Source organism: Ischnura elegans, chromosome X (assembly GCF_921293095.1).
Source record: "Ischnura elegans chromosome X, ioIscEleg1.1, whole genome shotgun sequence".
Classification (NCBI taxonomy): Eukaryota; Metazoa; Arthropoda; class Insecta; order Odonata; family Coenagrionidae; genus Ischnura; species Ischnura elegans.
Window position 1 is genome coordinate 11,578,131 of NC_060259.1, and position 21,983 is coordinate 11,600,113.

General features: G+C 38.9%; 1 protein-coding gene across 3 annotated transcripts in view; it reads left to right on the top strand.

The window, feature by feature from the left end:
- Positions 1–21,983, top strand: part of LOC124170496 (vacuolar protein sorting-associated protein 11 homolog) — a 129,786-nt gene that overhangs the window by 78,893 nt on the left and 28,910 nt on the right. For all 3 annotated transcript variants that reach the window (XR_006867478.1, XM_046549253.1, XM_046549254.1), the window contains exons 16-18: positions 4,465–4,681; positions 7,276–7,371; positions 8,773–8,860. Coding sequence is in view for 2 of the 3 variants with exons in the window: in XM_046549253.1 (XP_046405209.1) it covers positions 4,465–4,681; positions 7,276–7,371; positions 8,773–8,860 (401 nt within the window). In the remaining variant the exon portion in view is untranslated. The remainder of the gene's footprint in view (positions 1–4,464; positions 4,682–7,275; positions 7,372–8,772; positions 8,861–21,983) is intronic.

Genomic DNA, 21,983 nt, shown 5'->3' on the forward strand with positions numbered 1-21,983 from the left:
AATCGCAATAATTTGATTTTCCGTGACCAGCGGTTAATAAAAGAACGGAAAACGAATGCATTGCTTCCCGATCCCGTGGTTTCCAATTTATTTTTCTCTGAGAGTTGCTCATGAACACGCGCCATTTCAGGGTTCGTCGGTTTGTCGCTCTTGCCGACATTTTCATGTTTCCGAGGCCTCTTAGGCATGTTCGTCGCAGCACCCGCGTGCCGGGCGTATCCTTCGCGCGGGCAAGGCTGACACCGCGGCCGCTTAGGTGTGTGGCAGCCATTATGCCCCAAACTTAAAGTCTATGCTCAAAACATTTATCTCCCTGGAATCGATGGAATCGTAGTCGACTTTAGGCGATCGATTCTCGATTCCGATTCCGTGCCCGAGAATCGGTGGAATCGAGAATCGACGTTTGGAATCGACTCATCCCTAATTTAAATTGTTCCTGTCTAATAAATATATTTTTAATGTCATTGAGGTAGTGTGGAAAACGTGAACAATGTTGCGTTAATAGTCAGCGGCACGTCCACCTGGATCCTCGGCTTCATCTCTCTTCTTGTTTTCACCAGGTAGCTCGCTCTACCCCACCCCTGCCGTCATGTGATAGGGGACAACCCAAGGCTTTCTGCAATATTCACGCACTTTTAGCCCGGATTATTTTCTTCATGTTCAATTATTTTCAGTCCATCTCTTGAAGTTCTCCATAGTTTCTTCAGAGGGGCCATGGTCCGAAGGCGAATAAAATTAAACTAGTGAAAATGAAACCTGACTTTATTAAACTCACACGGAAAACGCTCGGTGGTTTGAAGTCCAGCCACCGTGGAAAGTAGGGAACCACTCGTACGGGGTGAAGTTTGGAACAGATGCTATCACGTATGGCGTATGCAGAGCATACTGCAGAGGGTGAAGCATGACCATATGACTGCGATATGAAATATTTTGTCGTAAAGATACCCATTCTTTTCTAATTAGCGTTGCGCCAGAAGGGCAATTGCATTCGAATTGCTAGCAGGGAGAAACCAAATATCCTGAGAAAATATCCCTTCGTCTGTGACTGTGACAATAGAGATCTATAGCATAAATCATTAATTGTTACTCGATATATGTTTTCAGAAAAAAATACCACATCAACTTCTTAGAAGCTCAGCTGCGAGGATATCGAGTTTCGCCAGAATGCTAAGTCTCCGTCGTATTTTGACATTTATTTCCTCGCATAAAATGCTTCAATGTAGTCAGAAATACGTCGCGTTTGGTCTTATTCTTTTTTAAATTACGCACACATTACTAATATTTCAATCCAATAGAGGTGTAATATCAATTGCTGAAAGTCATTGTTAGACACCTTTTGGGCTAGTAGATGACTCATGCAGCAGTTGACCTCCAGAAATGCGGAACTTGGAAGCAGGTAGGTAGAAAAAGGTCAGTGGGGGAGAAAGAGGGAAGGGTGAAACAGGATTCTATTACTCTCCTGTAACTTGATATTTTCTTTCAAAGCTAAGGTCTTCGTAATACGATCCCTGCGCGAGCTGGGACCTTTTTTTATTTTGAAGAAGAGGAAAGCGTCAGAAGGGGGGAGGCGAATGCTCAATGGAGGGGGATAATGGATCTTGGGAAATGCGCTAATGTTACTTTCCCACGGCACTGAGCTTCTCCCTATGGTAGTTCCATCTTCTGGGGAAGATTCAAACTGTATGCCTGTTGTTATTAGCCATAAATGACACGTAGTCATTTCGTCTCATTTTCGTCAAATGATGGATGCGGGAATAATTTTTCGTCGGGACCTTGATCTTCAAACGATCAATAAGGGAAAATGATACTTCGGTGAATGATAAATGCAGAAAAAAATACATTGTCTATATGGAACTTTAAACGACGAACTTTGTGAAACGGCGAACGATGAATGCGGGAAAACGATCAATGCGGGAACGATAGATCGGGATTCCGCCGAATAACTTTTCTTTTGAAAGCGGCTGTGTAATGACTTCTTTTCTCTGCCATCGTAATACTCTGAAAGGCGCGGAATCACAACTGAATCGATCTCTCTACACAGAGGCAAATCATGTTGCCTTCTTACCCTTGCTCTGAGAAAAATACAACGACTTTGTAGCAGTTTATTCCGCAACGGCGTTGAGGCTTTTACGTTACAGTTTAGGTAAATTGTAACCAATCACACGAACATTTGGTGAGTTAATCAAGCTTTAACTTGAATAGAGCCGAACCGAGGGTAAAGCAGGCAATTTCTCGGACGCGGCAGAATGCACTCTGGGACTGATCGGCACGGCCGAATCTTTGCCTGCTGCCAAAAAATGGAAAATTGTTTTTTTTTTTACTTAAACACAAAATTAAATAAGCTAAATTACTGTTCAGCTATTTTTGACGTTGATTTTTCGTTTTACAGCTATCAGGTGGCAAACTCGGGTAGCCATAATTTTTTCCGAAGTAAATTATGCAACCCGATTGACGTCGAGAATTTTGCATCTGATTGTAAGACGAATCCTCTTTTCTGCAGGAGTTAGGAGGGAAAAAAACCTTGTCTTAGATTAGTGCAAATACGGTAATCATTTGTTTTTTCTTACCATTTTTGCACATATGTATACATAAGTGTCCCATTCCTCCCAGAATGAGGGAGGACTGGGTCAAATGTCATATGTTCAGAAAATGAAAAATTCCACAGTACTCATGCGTTGTAATTTCTCGAGGAATTTTCTATGGAATTTAGAAGTGTCAAAGCAAAAAAAGGATTGCAAAAAAAAATTATTTAAGTCCCTAATATGTATTTTCAAAACAAATTGTATTCCAAAATGTGTCCCTGTCCTCCCTAGTCTCCCCTATACAGTACACTCTTGTTAATACAAACAACCGTATTACAAAATTCTCATTTTTACAAAGCAAATTGTTGGTCCCGAATAAAAGGCAAATCCAATATATAGTAAAAGAAACAGTATCATGAAATTAGGAACTTCAGTCCTGGTCCAGGCAGTTGAAAAAAGAACTTTATTACTAAGTTCCACGAATGAGCAATGGTATTTAGGTAAATATAAACTATATGTTAATATAATCATTGCGTTACATTTAAGTTCTCCTCATGCACTGTGCCCAAGACCAGCAATTATGGTTCTTTCTTCAGTAAGAGATACTTCTGTATCCCCACAATGTTATATAATAGCTTCATTCCTGTGGGATCATGGTACCCTCTCATTACCGCTCGTAAATTGGCCGTATAGTTAGTCATCTTCTTACAAATGTTTTATTTGCCAACTTACAGAGAAACAAACATTTGAAAAAATTTGAAATTCTAAAAAGCGTGCCTAAAATTTCAAATTTGGCACCCTAGGAGTTGGTCAATGCGGCACGGTGTGGTGCAGAGGAACTCGTACTTTGGGCATGGTCTGAACAAAGTATTAATGAATCCGTTGTGAACTCGGAAACTATGTATTGAGCTTATGACCCGTTCTTCCTTCCCGTGGAAAGCTCCAGCGCCAAATTATTTAGTGTATAGCTACCTAAATGCCATTGCTTATTCCTTGAACTTCATAATAAAGTTCATTTTGTAACTGCCAGGACCGGGACTGAGGTTCATAATTTTGTAATAATGAAAATTTCGGAATAACTTTTTTTAACTATTAATTGGATGGGCCTTTTCATCAGGACCAACGATTTGCTTCATAATAACGAGAACTTCGTAATAACTTTATCCGTACTAACTAGAGCCTGCTGTATACATGAAATATGTAAAAAGGTGACCTTTAGAAGCCACCCCTTCCCCCCTCATGTGCGTGGGGTTTGTGATTTTAGTCGTAGGGTCATAGTCATTGAGATTGGGGTTTCTGTTGTTCATGAGGTGCTGCTTTCCTGCTAGTGCAAAATTTCTAATTTTACTCTTTTTCCCCTATTTAACATCTGTTGACAGGACTATTGTGCTGCACAATTCATGAGGTGTGTGATGCTTGTGGTGGAGGGCAAGGTCCTCATTTAAAAGATTCGATCTTGGAAACAATAGTGCTTGCAACATATATACGGCTTGCATGATTGAAGGGTGCATTACCCATGAGCAATGTGAATCATACCCAAAATGTCTACATTCCTCACCGTCACCCCTCCCCTCCACCCCCCCAACAGCTCCACAATATAGATGAGATAAATGAGATAACGCACTGTAAATATGTTTTTGTAGAAATTGATGTGTATAGCAATGATTTTTGTAGCATTAAATAATTTGCCAGCTTACTATTGACCAAAATTTTTTGAGACACCTCAAATGTCATCACGATTAAGGAAATAACCCATGCTTCCACCTGCATATCCATTTCAGGACCACTTCTCTTTGAACTAAACCATGTGTTAACATTCACAATAAGTTTATCTACATGAGAAAGAGGTGTGGGACAAAGGGATCCTCATGAATACTTGGTGGTAGAGTTTTGGCTGTAGAATGATGCCATTGTTTCTCTTTCCCTTTCTCAATGTGTGCAGCCAAGAAGCAGCTGCTCTCACCCCTGCTCGTGGTGGATGCTCTCTCGTCTGGCTCGGGACCCAATGCTGGCATGACCAAAATCCGTGAGCTTCGATCATTCCTCTCCTCTGTTCTCTCAGCAGAAGGAGATATCACTGAGAAGGAGAAGGAGCTGGTGGGGAAGTATCAAAAGGACACCGAGGAGTATAGGGAAGCCATTAATAACATTCAAACAAGGTAACTGCACATCTATTCAATCATGTTTTTTTAATTATTTATTCCTGTACTGCCGAAAACAGCACCACTTGCCTATTGCGTCAGGGATTTTAACTGAACAATCAAACATACACAAGCATCCATATCCTGGATAGGGGCTACCAACCCGACTGGGCGGGACTCGAATCCGTGCATGAGTTCACGGTCCTTCAAAGTTTTCTGCCATCTGTATAAAAAATAAAAGTGGACGCAAAAGCACCAAGATATTTGCATTGAGAAAAATACAATGCTATATCAGGCTAATTATTTCCAATAGAATCCCCTTCTTGAAAAGGAATTATTTTATCTGCTTGCTGACAAGGAATGTTTCAAGTTTACTCGGACGTCTGCTCTAGCATTGCATACGACAATCAGCGGCAGGAAAAGAAACTCTTGAGTAATTTTAGAAGATTCTTCAATGGTTTATCATTGGTAAATTCAGAGAATTTTCACCTACGATCTTTAATTGTATATTTTAGATTGCAAAAGCGCAATTATTGCCGTGGCCTTGCATGCGGTTGAATACGGCCCAAGGGAACTGGAGATTTCATCACACTCGGACATGTTAATGTCGTTAGCAGTCAAGGCCAAACTGGAGAGGGGGAATAGTAGAAGTGAAAGCAGGGGGGTGAAGTGAAAGTAGAGGTAGCATGAGTCATAGCCAGGCACTCATGTATAAGCTTAACACACATATCTGAATAATGCAAGTTGATATTTTTCTCCTGACTTACACTGGAAAAATAAGTCTTGTAACAAACAGCAACATTCTCTGGTATAATTGGAATTAGATTTTCAGGTTTAAATACAGAAATTTAAAATTTCAGAATAAATGTAGTATGCTTGACCAATTTCTTTTTATTGCTGTTTATCAACACAATTGCTCTGCATATACCTGGCAATTTTAATTTTTTTGTGTTACTGATTATTATCACATGCTACATATGGAGTATGTTTCTCTATGGAAGCGAGGCTTGGACGTTGACAGCAGCAGAGAAGTCAAGAGTGGAAGCATTTGAAATGTGGTGCTACCGAAGAATGATGAAGATAAAATGGATTGACCGTGTGAGTAACCAGGAAGTGCTAAGGAGAGTGGGAGAAAAGAGAAGCCTCCTAAAAACATTAAGCAGAAGAAGGGACAACTTAGTTGGCCACATTTTGAGGCACGATGGTCTGATGAAGACAATCGTTGAAGGACAAGTGGAAGGGAAAAAGGGCAAGGGACGGCCCCGAATGAGTTATATAGGACAGGTTATAAAGGATGTAAAGGAGAAGAAATACGTAGCTATGAAGAGATTAGCGGATAGGAGAGAGAAATGGAGAGCTGCGTCAAACCAATCTTAGGATTGTTGACTAATGATGATGACTGATTATTACTCAAATCTACTCTTTCCCTTAGAGTGCTTAAGTTGTGAATGGCTCTCTTAGAATCTGGTAATTCTAGTATTTGTGCAAATGTAGCCAATTTCTCATTGCTTCATGCATGCAGTAGGTGAAGGGGAAGTTTGTGAAGGAATTTTATCATCACCAGAGGTTTTCTAAAATATGATGCTAACGTCACAGTTTCGATGACAAATAAATCATTTTTCTTGCTTCATTCAAATTTTAAGATTGAATCATGGTTGTAGAAATATTGCATTTTTTGTTAGCTCTATGAGAATCAGGGTGAATTTTTTGAAGTGAAAACTTCTTTAGTGGCGTTAAGCACTTTTGTGGGATGGGGAAAAAGGCATAGAATTCACGTGAGCGTCACCAACCCGACACCGCGATCACTACAGCGAGATATACATAACGGCCGGCCAGCGAGATACACATATCGCCGGCCTCGGTGGCGGCGGGGTAACGTTCTCGCCTGCCAAACAAAGAGGTTGCAGGTTCAAGTCCCGCCTGGGTAGGTTTCCCCGGTCCAGGGCATGGTCGTTTGTGTACGTTTACTTGTTACATTTGTTGGACACCCCGGTGTAAAATGGCCAATAAGAGCTGTATCCGGTGGTTTGAGAATAAAATAAAAATAAAAAAATACATATGTATAGTGTGTACAATGGTATAGGTTGCGTCTCCGCTATACTTTTACATACTGAATACTGGCATCTGTCTGCTTCTAGTTCTATACTGAACATGTGTACTTTTTCTATCCAGTGCGTATTATTTTGTAGACTGTTAATAGAGATTAATATATATAAACTTTGTTAATACATATATAGACTGTTAAAGTCTTTTTGTTTTAAAAATATTAAAATTGAAAATAAAAATCTATAGTGTATATTGTATAAGTATAGCATATTATATTTTAATATATAAATGATGTTACTTTCTATTCATACACATCGTATTTTTAATATCTATTTAATAATAAACAGTTTGCTTAAAAAAAATAATTAAAATTTTTGTTGAAAAATGAGTATTACTGGAAAAATTAGTTCTCTAATAATATTAAATCTATATAAAAAATAAATGGGTAATAATGATTTCAGTTTTCACTTTTGTCGGCCAGTTCCAATGACTGCCCCGTTGTTTTACGTGTTAAATGAAATTCATCCATCCAGACCGCATTCCTAATTAAGAAATTTCTCTTCCAGTACCATAATATTTCAAGGTTCTCGGTGCAGTGCCTGTGATAACCAGTTAAATCTTCCATCTATTCACTTCTTCTGTCAACATTCCTACCATCAACAGTAAGTTTATTTACCCTTTAGATGAATTTAAGATAAAGTCAATGAAATGAGCAAGGAAGTGACAATATTGAAGTCTGCTCTGCCATGGAGCTCTCAAACTCTCTAGTGTATTTGGAAGGAGAAGATTTTGAAACTGAGGCTTTAAATTTCCAATATATTTTCATTTACTTTTGTTTTAGAATGGTTCATTTTATGGAAGCTCCACCGTAATAGTCACAAGAGTAAATTTTTTTTGTAATTGTGCCTGGTTAGGCATGAAGTTAAATTTATAGTAGATAGGCTTAAATTGTGGAACCTTTTGGTGGTGGGGGAAAAATCAAACTTTGGGCAACTCATTACTTCAGCTTAATGGGAGGTTGCAACAAATCTCTTTTTGCACCTGTGGTTTTATTGTAGCCTTTTGATCAGGAATATTGGTACAGGATTGTTGATGATCTCTTCCTCCCCTTAGCTTTAACAATTCACCTTATTCTTCATGTTTTCACGGTGATGGAAATACCTATTGTAACGTTCACCCTGAAATTCCACTGGGCTTGCCTTAACCGGCCGGTTCCACGGTGACTCACTCTCCCATTTCCCTGGAATCAACTGGAACTCTTACCTTCCATTTACTCACAGCTTATTTGGCAAATGGCATAAGGCCAAGAAGTTGTAGAAGGGACCTATCATTCAGAAAATTCAATTCAGGTGGAGGGAATGGAACACCCCTCTGCATGCACTGCCATCTTTTGTCAACAATCACTTTTCTATATTTTTGCTTAAGATAATAATGATGAGTTTCTGAAGCCATCTGAGGACAAATAAACCATCTTTTTTCTTGTAGAAAACTGCTATTACAAAAAAAGTATTGTAATTTTGGAGAACTTAATATCTACTGTTGTACTTTACATATGATAACATAGGGTGCTAGTTGATGCAGGGAGGGGGCATAAAATTGTAGGAATGAGGTGGAGAGGGAGGGACTTATTTCAGTAGTGATCGTCAGGTAATCTATTTGTTAGTTAATTCAACATTAGATAATATTTGCACTCCTTGATAGTTGAAAATGCTCATTTTTGTGATTTCTTTACTGTTTGGAATCTATATTACAAACTATGTATTAAGGTTTACAAACTTTTTTTAATTGTGGAATAAGCATATGTAACCCGTCATTAGAAAAACTTGTTTACAAACTGCGGAAAATTTGAAATCGTAAAAATTAACATTTGTGGCAATGAAGATCCCTATTTACTGCTACTCTACTGTATTACACATTTGAGCAAGGTCAAGGTGCTTAGTACATTGATGTGCAATTTGCATAGTTTCACTGATTTGATTTTATTGAAGTAAGGTTTTGCTCTTGCGTTGTATTATCTAATTTTTCCTTTTAAGTAAACTTTCACTGATTACATTTTGTTTCAGTTGCTTCCAAAGTTTTTCAGAAAATGAAAATGAGTGTCCGGCTTGTCTACGCAAAAACAAAAGCTTTCTGGAGCGAATTGAATCACAGGTCAGTTTTTATTATATTGCTGAAATGTATTCATTGCTATTCATTGGTATTTTTGGTACACCCTCTCATTGTTGGTGCTGTCATTAAAAGTTTAGTTCTTAAGAAAATGGAATACTCTTACCCTACCAGCCCATTACTTAGGCCCTTGTCAACAATTATGTGTATCTCTATTGTAAAATTTTTTTCTCGGTAATGAGATAAAATGTTCATGCATGAGATGCAGTTCGTTATTTTAAGGGGTCTTCTCTTTATTCTCTGAGAATTTCAAGGTAATAACATAGTTTTTAAAAAGTGTAATTCAACGAAATTAAGACTGATCCAGCGTGGATGTTGCATCATCTTAAGCTGTGGTACATTCCAACGCTGCCAAGTGAATGTGGTGGATGACCGCTCAGCGAGAGGAAGGGGTGGGCAGTTTTTTGAATCTCATGCACGTCATCCAATTGCCGAAAACTATTGAGACATCTTCGTGTCCATTGAGTCACTCACCTACCATTTGTTCTCCAGAAACAGAGAATTGAAGCAGGTAAGATGAAAAAGTTCAGTTGGTGAGATGGGGTACGGACGAAACACGCTTCCATTGTCCTTGTGTAAGTTGATGTTTTCCTTCGAAGATATGTAATGATTTATGGACTTTGTAGACTCAGAAAGGAAAATAATACCAGAGGCATGGGGTGATGAAGGGCCGAGGGTGTTTTTTTATAATCTGCGATATAGTCACTTTTGACCTGGTTGTTGTCCTATGGCGTTGATAATCTCCTGATGGTTGTTCAATCTCTTTGTAGGAGTCACACTATGTGCCTGTTGTATTTTGCTGTAAAATTTTCCGCGGATGAAATTCTGTTGCATAACCCCTTCCAGAGCTTTTAAACAAAATGGTTCATGAGAAGGACAAGCATCACAGTGCAAAGGCACTTGCGAAGGTTGTATCAGAACTTGTTCCATTCCCTTGTGTAGGACGCTGCATTCACTGAAGCATAAATTTAAAATTTCGGATCCAGATCCGATGCCTTCAGCGAATTTGGATCCAAAGTATCTGATGAAGGGCAATATCCATTAGGCCGGCCCTTATTTTTCAGATTTGAGAAAATTTATGTTTTCCTAGTCTCAAAATGGTCCAAATGAGGTTCATATTCACGTGTTAAAATTTGGTTACTTTAAAATAACGGCAACCCATGCCCCAAGGGCCCCTAGTACTGAGGACCCTCAATTGAGATTTTTGGGGCGGAAAAAGTGCTATTTCTATGTAAAACATAAAAGTAAAGCCCTCAAGGGCCGATTTTCTGTTTGTTTTGACCCATCTCTAAGCGTTTACGAGATATCGTCCGTCGTAATGCAAGCCACCCCCCAGGGCGCTACCCCGCACCGCGGCGCCGCTGAGGTACGGCCCGCACCACTTATTAGAGACTTCCCCTCCACCCCCTCCCCTCCCTCAGCCAAGACCTTGTTCCTGATGGCAAGAATTAGTCTTTGAAGAAATGTGCTGACGTTAGAAAGAGTTAAACTGCCATGACAATACTTCCAATCAAAGTGATCAATTTACTTGTAATTTCACCTGTCTATGAATTTCAGTACATATTAATCAAAACAAAATACATTTTCATATTTCTAATCTTTCACTGACACCCCATATTTGGCATTTAAAGTGTATTTGCGGACGTTAGGGGTTGTGCTACAATGAAAATTCACACTTATTATTAGTAATTAATTGTGAAAGCTCTCTTCCCTCTACGTGGTTGACATAAAATCTTGAATTGTTTTCACACCTCTCTCTGCACAATCATCTACTGCTTGAAGACCCCGAATAATTTGCAAGTCGTTCTTGTAATCAGGATGTTTATACCATTCTTGCATGGGCACATCAAAGAATGCAGTTCATATTTCCAAAGCATTAAGTAGCTTTCTCGAATTAGTAGTGACAACATTTGATATAGATACCGTGGTCAGGTCTCTACGTTTATAGAATGCCATCTTTGGTGGATCATATATTCCCTCACGTGTCCTCATATGGCGTATCACGTTTTCCTATTCACACCCAGAAAAGGAATCGTCAAAGAATGAAAAACCTACTAACTCCTCATTCAGGTACCACAAGTGGTTTGAAAACCTCTTTTGTACTCCTTTCACTGTGTCCAGGTTAACACTTTCATAATTTTAGGATCTGAAAGTCACTGTTGGGAGCAGATGCAGCACAAGGAGCAGAGAACCACAACTTTTTCTTTCTTCTTGAGCATATTGAAATCTATTCCACCAATAACTGCATTTCGAGCTCCTAGACGATTGCATAAGAATTTTACTTCTTCATCCCACGCACATTTATCCGAGAGATTAACTGCGTGCGTCAAAAATTCAATGGCACCACCCCTTGCAATGTCAAACAATTCATCATGTTTTGTTGTGAAAGATTCTCTTCCTTAAATCTCCTCGGTAGATTCCATTCCCTCTGTATGTCGTCGCAAGTTTATCCCTTCGTTGTGTAATTTTTTAACTTTTCAATCGCCTTATTTTCCTTAATAACAGGAATTCTTATTTTGGTCCATGGATGAAACGCATTTCTTACTGTTTTTCTCGCACTAAGTTTATACATTTTAAACCCATTAAGTTATCGAAAAACACACAGTACTTCTCTCACTGTAAGTAACTTTAAGTCAAGTATTTCTTCACTTTCTTTTCCAACTTTCCAACAAGTTCACTGCCTGAATTTAGTCTTGATTTCATACTTTTTCATGTTAGCCTATTCATAAAATGAACGTCACGTGTATTCATGATAAACTAGTTTTTTCACCACTTTTCTCCTTATATCCTAAAAAACTTAGCACTTCCTATCCTTTGCGCACTACACATAAGAAATAACTATCTCTCCACATTGATCTACAAATGTGAACTGACTGCCTCGTTTCTTATTCTTTGAATATTTCTATCAACTGTTAAGGCCCTGGAAGCCCTGCTCATTATTTTCATTCCTTCATGCAAACACAATTGTATGAATTACTTATAACATTTTGCACATAAAGAGCAGTTTTGAACAAATCATGCGGTAATGGTGCGCGGTCGTATGGTGGCAACAAACTAAGATTTAAGGGGTCGGCGCGCAGTACATAGGATGGCATTGAAGGGTTAAGATTGACATTGTAGGCTTAAAAAACATTAATCATGACACAAGAGGAACAACCTTTTTCAATTCTTCAATACCACTAGCATGTAATCCTTTCCAGCAGGAGCTAAGTCTTTGCTGATAGAGGGGAGGGGGTGGAGGGGAAGTCTCCAAAATGTGGGTGGGCCGTGCCTCAGCGGCGCCCCGGTGCGGAGTAGTGACTTGGGGGGTGGATTGCATTACTACGGACGATATCTCGTAAACCCTTAGAGATAGGTCAAAACAAACAGAAAATTGGCCCTAAAGGGCTTTACTTTTACGTATTACCATAGAGTAAGTATATATAGAGAGCTCACCACACGTACAAAAATCGTATACGTTTTTGGTGTAGTTCTAGAGCGATTAACCAGATGTCACTAGAAGAATTTTGGCAATTTTTTTAATTTGCTCATTCCACAAGTCTAAAAATATATTCTGAAGCAGAAAGGGTTGCTACGTTAAGTGAAGACATTAATTATTCGATTTTGTTTATAACAATTGTTATAAAAAATATTTTATCGAATTTCGGCTAGTTACTTGACTTTTCCGAGTTTATATTCCTAATCCATTTTCCGGCAGACTGTTCTTAGTATAAAGTTGAAACTTGCAGGAAATGTTTACAGTACATTTTTTTCCATACTGGTAAACTTTAATTTGTTCATAACTCAGTTTCAACGTTGTTATGTGTGTTTATATATCTTTCGGACGAAAAATATGGAATTTTGCAGGGTAAAAATCAATCGCCTGCTAACTTTCGTATCTTACGATATAGGTCCATATATGCTGCGTATGAAATTTGAACAAAACTATAAATTTATTTTTGGTGAAAGAATTGTAACTTTATCTCGATTACAAGGGGAGTTATGAATTTTTAATGAACGCACCTCGTCAGGCTTTCCTTTCTGGCCTGGGTCCACGCTGAAAGCTTCCGCCTCCCAAGGATATCGTTTTGCCATCAGATAGGTTGGCGAGGTGAGCTGTTGTTTTGACGAGGAAGAGATTTTCCGTGAGGGGAGATTTTTTCCCTTCAAGAGACTTATAAATCTTATTGATGTTCATCGCTTCATTGAACAATCAACATATAGAATGAAATACATTTCGAGTGGTGTGCTTCAGAACTTCAGTTATGAAATACCTCACTTTGGTGAAGTGTAAATGTTATTTACAACACCAAGTGCCGGAATATTACAATAAAATAGGAATGCGAGATAGGATCCCTACACTGAAAAACAATGCACTGTTTGCCTTTCGCTAACGGTCATAGCCTCTTCACCACAGTTGGTAACTAAAGCTTAAAAGTATTTGGTAATGAATTCTTAAGCGTGCAGCTTCAAACGAACACAAAGAGGTATGGATCAGCAGTAGCATTTTTGGGAATAGGGGTGGTAGGTGACCTTGATTTGTTTGCTCGATAGCGGGATGAGTAATGGACCATTCTGTTACCACGTCGAAAATGGAAAGGTTTCTTTCGGCTCTACCATTTTTCTACTTCTGGTCTTACGTATGAGGCAGAGGATCACCTAATGCATGTTTTTGTCTTTCCTTGAGACCTTATTCTGATCATAGTTGTGATAATCGTCGTCTCGTCAATAACAAGACGCATTGTCGTTTGAGGAAAGTTTTATTTTAAGCGTTAGCATTTAGTTGAGGTTCTTAAAAGTAAAACAAATAGCGGCTGCAATTGAGCCCGGGTTCACTCATTGCTTAAATTCTTGCCTCATTATATGAATGAATCCCTTCTCCCAGGGGCCGAAAAACTATATATCCAAAGATACATTTTACGCGGTGAGCAGTTATACAGGAATATCGAATGGAGTATTTTTGGCATATTCCGATTGTAAGTTGTTGCGGCACTAGAAAAATATGGCGATTCAAAATTATACGCCCTCCCCTTTTTCGGAATTAAACCTCTTATTATGCAGTTTTGTGAATCGAAACTGCAAGCAAAATTTGCTTCGTAGGCCTCATGGGGAATCCTAATCCGTAGGCTAAAATATGTTATCGCGTTAGAATCTTGAGTTGTCCATTCATTAATTGTTATAAAACATTTGATTCTATGTATATTAGATATTGATTGCTTTTCGTACACAATTTAACAAACCAAAACCTATTTTTTTGTCTTTGATGACGAGTTATTCATTTAAATACAGATTTTCAACACTAATACAGGATTTATTATAATCTTGCAACATAAAGTAGGTTCGAAGATTTTCGCGGCGTTGATCAGATTATCTCTGCATTCTCTTCGGGTTTCCACCGCGTCCGTTGGCTTTTGTCGAAACAGTTCTTGCCAAAAGGCAACGGATGCGGTGGAAACCCGAAGAGAAGGCAGAGATCATGCAACATAAAGTTTTAAGTCCAAACTTCGAACTGTAACAGACCTATTGACGAGCCTTTCCGGAGATTCTTCCTCTGAGTGGCTGAAATGTCACCTAGCAATGATTTTCCCGAGGTGTAATCCTCATTTTCCTCCATTGTTGGGGACTCATGTCCTGACGAGTAAAAACTAGTGATGTGTTTTTAGAAGGTTAAAAAACTTCCATCTGATGTAAAAAAATTTCGACAGAGTCGACGTGAAAGTAGCCCTCCGGCGCGAGAATGTAGGAAAACGAAATTGTGCGATATATATAATTATATTACTTTTGCTAATCCAAGTAAATCTCACCGTATGAAAATTAATCTCAAACAAGTAGATTTTGATCAATCAATTAGAAGATAAACGAAGGAGATTTGATTATTTCCAAAGCAGAAAAAAAGAACAGTGTGCTAATCCGTAATATGATCTCATGCATCGCAAAATGTTACATTCAATTTAATGTTACATAGATAGGTCAATCTACCTTTAAATGCAGTCAATTTCAATTGTGAACTTTCCACAATGAAATCAATTGCAATTTCAAATGGCTACAGTTTAAATACTTAAACTAAAATCCTCCAGAGAAAGATGAAAACGCGAGCTATTTCTCAGCTTTGCTCCCTTCCGCCATCACAGAGAATTCTAAAAATTGGTGCCGGTCATTTTTTGTGGGAGACCTTTCCAACAGGCTTGCAAACAAATTCCCCAAAAATAAATTCTATGTTTCTTTCTACAACCCTTGCACTCTCGGTGAAGTTCTGTGTCGTGACAAAGACAAAATAGAACCCATCCATCAATCCGGCATTTACAAAGTTAATTGTGAATCATGCAACTTGAGTTTCATTGGTCAAACAGGCAGAAGTTTTATTATCAGAATGAAAGAACATAGAAAGTGCAGGAAATTGGGATGAAACATCACTTCTTGCCAAACATTTGGTACAGACTTTTCATTCTTGTCATTTTCAACCATAATTTTCTTCACCCCTTCAGTAATGGCACAAGGCTTGATGTTTTAGAGAAATTTGAAATACTGCAAATTTATACAAATATTCTTATTAGATGTTCCCGTAGACATACCCCGTTAAGACGGTCTTAGGCACAGCTCCGCGGTGTCATAAAACGTCCGTTTTCGCAGTAAAACCCTGGGGGTGAGGGATCGGAGAGTACAGAAGGTATAACAGTCTCAGCTGGTATCTTCCTGGTAGGTCTTTTGTATGATTCCCGGGAAAACAAGTCACTTTTTCGAAGTGTGAACGCTTTTAAAAGAAGCATAGTCTTCGATCGTATCTAGTGAAAACGAAATGAACTGCAATGAAACGTGCACTCACCTCGGCTAAAATACTTCCACTGTCTTCACCACAGACCATTTGAGAATCGGTGTCTTGAATAAAAGCATAAAAACGGTGAATGCTGTGCGTTAAAACCCATACAGTTTCAATAACATTACCACGCCGCGGCTAATCCAACTCCCGACGTGCGCAGATTAAAGAAAGAACACCATGCCAATAGATTATGTGGTTTTTTATTCCGCAAGAATCCACCTACAACTTCACCTTCTACATACTTTGGAAGATTTTCAGAGAAAATTGAAGACGGGCGTTTTCATGGAACGTTGCTCACGTTTAAGCCTGTGTATCTCAGAATCGGGTAGGATCTTTGTCAAATGAATTGCATATCCTTAAATTTCAATCAGTTTGAGTATACCTGCGAAGTTTTAAGTTTATAACTCAAAAAAAGTCATTTTGTAATTTTGTCCGGCTTTTTCCGATTTCCGCCCACTGTGCGATATCCCACGGTCAAATTTGCATCAAAATTTAATGCAACTAACGCGCACCCTGTCCCACCGTCAAAATTTCATCCAACTGGCTTTTGGTAATATCATTTGTACAAAACACCGTTTTGTCCAAATGGATAGGGCAGGTTCTAAATTTTCATCCAATAGGATGAAACCAACAATTCACAGGGCCCTTGACAAAAAGCATCGCCTAGCGCTGAAACAGAGGCCACATAGGTTAAGCCGGTGTCCCACGGTCAAACGGTGCAAATATTTTGATGCAACTGGACGGGGGTGTCCCACGATGCATATCATTTGGACGAAAAGGAAAAAGACGATATTTATGTAAACAAATTTGGAAGCTTATGGAAGAGAAGGATTCTGTCTTTTTTAGCAAGCGAAATTGTCTGAACAGGCCTCTTGAATATTGAAGAGGCGAAAAAAAGAAAACAGAAGAAATGCTGAGCTTGGCCTTGGCTGGAAAAGGGGGTATGAATGGTTGGAATAAGCATGCTAAACATGATGGAGGAGGAGTTGGTCGCCGATGTTCCCGTATATTATCGATAATAATTGACAATAAGTGAGGATATTTGCATGTCCCTTATCAGCAAGGTTGGGGGCAGAATGAAACGGCAGGATACAAATGTGACGCAGTTTATTCCCGTGGTGAATATATTATTAATAATTAGATGGATATTGTGGTTGAGAAGATGTTATGATTAGTGCCGTAAACGTGCATTTAAATCACATTTTTCCTCTCCTAATCTAGCAGTTGCTAAAATAAGGCCCTTATCCTAAAATAATAGTGATAGAAACGGGCAGCTGTAGTGTTTCACAGGTATAATCGTCATTTCATATTAGTCATTTCTCCAGCTGCTCGCTCGCTCGGATTGCATGCCCGCCACAAAGATAACCTGTAGAATTCGGTCTCGATACCTTAAGTAAATCTTTTATTATTTCCAAAACTCCCCTCCTAGTATTGCGATTCTAAAGATAGCTTCCTTCTTATTAAAGATCAACTCATTATTACGGATTTCCTGGTTGAGAGTTTCCATCGCCTATCGAGACCAATTTTTGCTCATTTTTACTTTTAGGACCACACCAGTCGATTAAATAGACGATCACTAACGTATATATACATTTGAAATAATGTTTTGTGAACTCACTTCGCGGTATGGTGACATTATAAATTCAAAACTAAGCCATTTAGTATTCAATACAGTATTAATGAAAAAACTCAACCGGTTTCGATATTTTCAGGTATTTATCTAGAGGTTTACGATAACGCTAATGACCTGAAAAGAAGGAAACCGGTTGGGTTTTTAATGCATACTGTGTGGAATACAACAAAGTTTGCAAATGAGCATTTTAATTAATAAAATATATATTATGGACACAAAAATAAACTTTGTTGTATTCCACACAGTACGCATTAAAAATCCAACTGGTTTCCTCCTTTTCAGGTCTTTAGCGTTAATTGTATTGTATTCGATCGCTTCTCAGAACGACTTCAATTGCGTTTTGGTGATATATTGAAGTAAATACAATAGGCTACATGCACTGCTAATGGGAAAATCTACTACCGGCTTCCCTTTCTTTCAATCCGAAGTGGCAAGAGACCCGTCACCCGAACACATGCCGGACCTTAGGGACGTGGGAAGTGGTCCTTAGTCGGGACCTTATGTTATCTTAACTTGGAGCACCACCCAACTTGAGTTAATTTCCTAGAGGTGGTCTGACTTGCAATTGAAGCTACACTTGTTAATAGATGAGGTCTTTACCCTCCACCCGCCTCCTTTTGGACGGGTTGTATTGCAGGTCCGCCGCTATTTCATGGCATTGCATTTTCGCACAAAATCTAAACATTTCACATTCTCTTTACGGGTCCAACCCTACCCCTACAAGTTATCTGGGGGAATAGCCACATTTTCATGGCTCTTCTTTTTAACCCCGTCCAAATAGCGGTCAAAACATTTTGTTACCCTTCAGTTTCTCCTTTTCTGCCGATGTGAACACATACCCATTACTAATTGAGAAGTCCTACTTTGGCCACAGTTTTTGTGTTTAACAGTGATCTCACACATAAGTTATAGTGTTGTGATAACTAAAGAAATGTGATTCAGTGATTTATTAGTTCCTGACAACCACATACGAGTAGGCATACTATGTTTCATTTATTTCCGTTTCTAGTTTCCGTTTTTTTTTAAATTGGTCTGAGACGAGGCACAGCACTATTTTTCATATTTTCCCTTCTATTTTATATTTAAACTTTGTAGGAAGAAGACTGTTGTGTAGCTTTTTACAAATCTGTGTAATTATTGTTGACTGTCAAAAATTTCATGGACTTTTACGCGGCGAGAACTGCACGGAAAAATGCTGGAGAAAAAAGAGAAAACCATAGTTGCTCGAAAAAGGAATTTGAATGCATATCTAGGGGGTTGTTTCAGATTACACGGAGATGAAAGGCAAAACTTGAGCTTATTAATTTTTTGAACATGAAATTTCTTTATTCCGACGAGAGAAGATGGTGAGCTAGTTCACGATCAATCTCTTTTGTTTTTTAGAGGAATGGCAAATGGTTGGACAAAATTGTTGATTTCCCTGATGTATTTCGCAACCTTTCAAGCACCTCGGGTTCGTATTTTCCTAGTATTTTAATGGTGACATGGGGTCCCCTGGGATATTGCTCTAGTAGTCTTATTTTTTAACAGGTACTTCCGACATACAAGGGGGTAGGCCAAGTAACCAATTCACTGATGTTACTACGCGCTCCAAAATTAGGAAAACGAAGCTGCTTGAAGTCAATTAATTTGCAGGAGTAGAAGAAGAGTTAATCTTTCAATTCTCAACTAGTTTGAGATCTCTGTCTTGCGGATTTTTGATTGATCCGGTAAAATTTAAGAAGTTCTGCTTAGATACAGCAGATAATTTTGTGAGACATTATGGATGGTTTTACATGCCACCCATGGAGCACGAAGTATTTCTACATGGTGCAGATGTTATCGAGTTGGCTCTTCTTCCTAATGGAGAACTGTCAGAGGAAACCCAGGAATCTCGCCATAAAGATATTAGAAAATACCGCGAGCATTACGCGAGAAAAATATCTCGAATTCATACGAATGAGAATATTTTCCGGTGACTGATCCTGACATCGGACCCTTTTATTAGCACATGAGGAACTGACTGAACAAATGTCGGGGCCTTAAAGATCTTTCGCAGGAGGTTCGTGATCTCTTGGTCTTGCAAGAGTCTCAAAATTCTGCGAGCGAATGCGAAGAGGAGAGGGATGGGTGGGATTGAGAAGAATCTGATGATGAATAATTATAATACATAATTCGTAAAGTTATAAATCATTAACCATGCTTATATGAGAATGAAAGAGTCACTTAAATACTATTTTGACATTTATTTAAAAATTACTTTTAGTCCATACAGAAGAACCTCTCGAAATCTGGAAATCGCACCTCTTTAACGTAAGTCAATGAACCCAAAAACCCTACTTTTAGCCTTTTTTGTTTATTGACTAATTTCAAAGATCATTAACTCATACTTTATAACTAATTATCATTTATTTTCATGTTTTATCATGATTTGGGTTCGTCTATGCAGTCAGCGTTACAATTGGCCAGTTAATAAGTTAAAGTTCCACGTATCGCCTAAAATAATATTTTTTCGTAAAAATAACTGCAGAAATGAAAATAGCATGCCAAAAAACGTGTAAAGAGCAATTTTCAAAGACATCCAACGAAAATCTGATTTTTGTCCAACTTTTTCGCGATCTGGGCCATTGTGCGCCGCCTGTCCTCCTATGCTCTATCAGGCCGATATAAACATCTTGTTCCCTTCCTTCGATGCTTGGGGCTCGGGGGACTGAGTCAGGAAGAGGGGGAGCGGGAAGGGAAGGGGATAGGCGAGTTGACCTTGAAGGATCTCTCTCGCCTCTGGCTAGCTACTGTCGTGCCATCTTCCCGCTTTTTGAGAATTAAAACTGTCGATACGATTTCCCCCTATGCCGTGAGCCCTCTACAATATACTTACTCTATGGTATTACATAGAAATAGCACTTTTTCCCCCCACGTAGAGGGAAGAGAGCTTTCACAATTAATTACTAACAATAAGTGTGAATTTTCATTGTAGCACAACCCCTAACGTCCGCAAATACACTTTAAATGCCAAATATGGGGTGTCAGTGAAAGATTAGAAATATGAAAATGTATTTTGTTTTGGTTAATATGTACTGAAATTCATAGATAGGTGAAATTACAAGTAAATTGATCACTTTGATTGGAAGTATTGTCATTGCAATTAAACTCTTACTAACGTCAGCACATTTCTTCAAAAACTACATCTTGCCATCAGGAACAAGGTCTTGGCTGAGGGAGGGGAGGGGGTGGAGAGGAAGTCTCTAATAAGTGGTGCGGGCCGTACCTCAGCGGCGCCGCGGTGCGGGGTAGCGCCCTGGGGGGTGGCTTGCATTACGACGGACGATATCTCGTAAACGCTTAGAGATGGGTCAAAACAAACAGAAAATCGGCCCTTGAGGGCTTTACTTTTATGTTTTACATAGAAATAGCACTTTTTCCGCCCCAAAAATCTCAATTGAGGGTCCTCAGTACTTAGGGCCCTTGGGGCATGGGTTGCCGTTATTTTAAAGTAACCAAATTTTAACACGTGAATATGAACCTTATTTGGACCATTTTGAGACTAGGAAAACATAACTTTTCTCATTTCTGAAAAATAAGGGCCGGCCTAATATCCATGGTTATTTGGATCTGAGGTATCTGATCCAACCATCCCTAGAAAAATTCTTTTGGACCTGGAATCAACCTTGAGCCTTTGGCTTTCTAGGCCACTGCTCATTCCTCGGCGTTACCAAGGTACGTTTCCTTTGCAATAAATTCAAAAGTCCATAGAGTGCAACTTCGATAAAACAAGACCCCATGATGCTAAAATAAACACTCACTGTAGCGAATTATCGCTTTACTGGAGGTGGTGCAAATAATGGCTAAAAAACCTATTGTCAACACTTATATATATTATATGTGATGATGGAGAAATTTCTAACCGATAAACTTAAGCATGAATCCAGATAAAAGGTGATGTTTTATTGCATCAGCAAATTTCCTTATCCTAGTAAAAAACTAGCCATTCAATTTATAAGTGCTGTGCTCAATGAAAATCATGCAAAGCATTGGGTTTTCCATCATTATCCCTATGCACAACCGTCAAAGCCACTTTTCTATGTACAGTGGAACCTCGTTAAAGCGAGTACGGGCTATAGCGACACCCCCGCTATAACGAGAGATAGCCGATGCACCGTCAATTGACCCTATAATAAGCGTGTTAAAAAATTCGTTTTAACGAGACCCTTTCGGTGTTGGCTCTCGCCATAGCGAGGGTTTCACCGCCGGAAGACTTTCATCAAGACTCCTTAACCTCTGTAATTGCTAGCGATCTGTTAGAAATGAAGTTAATGGAGTGCTCAGTCTCAAATTTATGTGGTAAACTGTCTTTCGATAAATATAATGATTGACGAAACAATGCTTTGCATGATTTTTATTCAGTGCGGCGCTTATAAATTGTTCGAATAGTTAGTCGTTGTTTGAGTAAGGAAATTTAGTGATGCAAAAAAACATCGCCTTTCGTCTGGATTTATGCTTACGTTTATCGGATAGATGTTTATCTGTCGCCGCACCACTCCTGTTCCTGTATATCTGTTCGCAACAGGTATATTGGCTATTATTTGCTCCACCTCCGGTAAAGCGACAATTCGCTATAACGAGTGTTTATTAGTGCACCGTGGGGTGTCGTTATATCGAGGTTGCACTGTACATATGTAATTAATACATTTACGTGATCG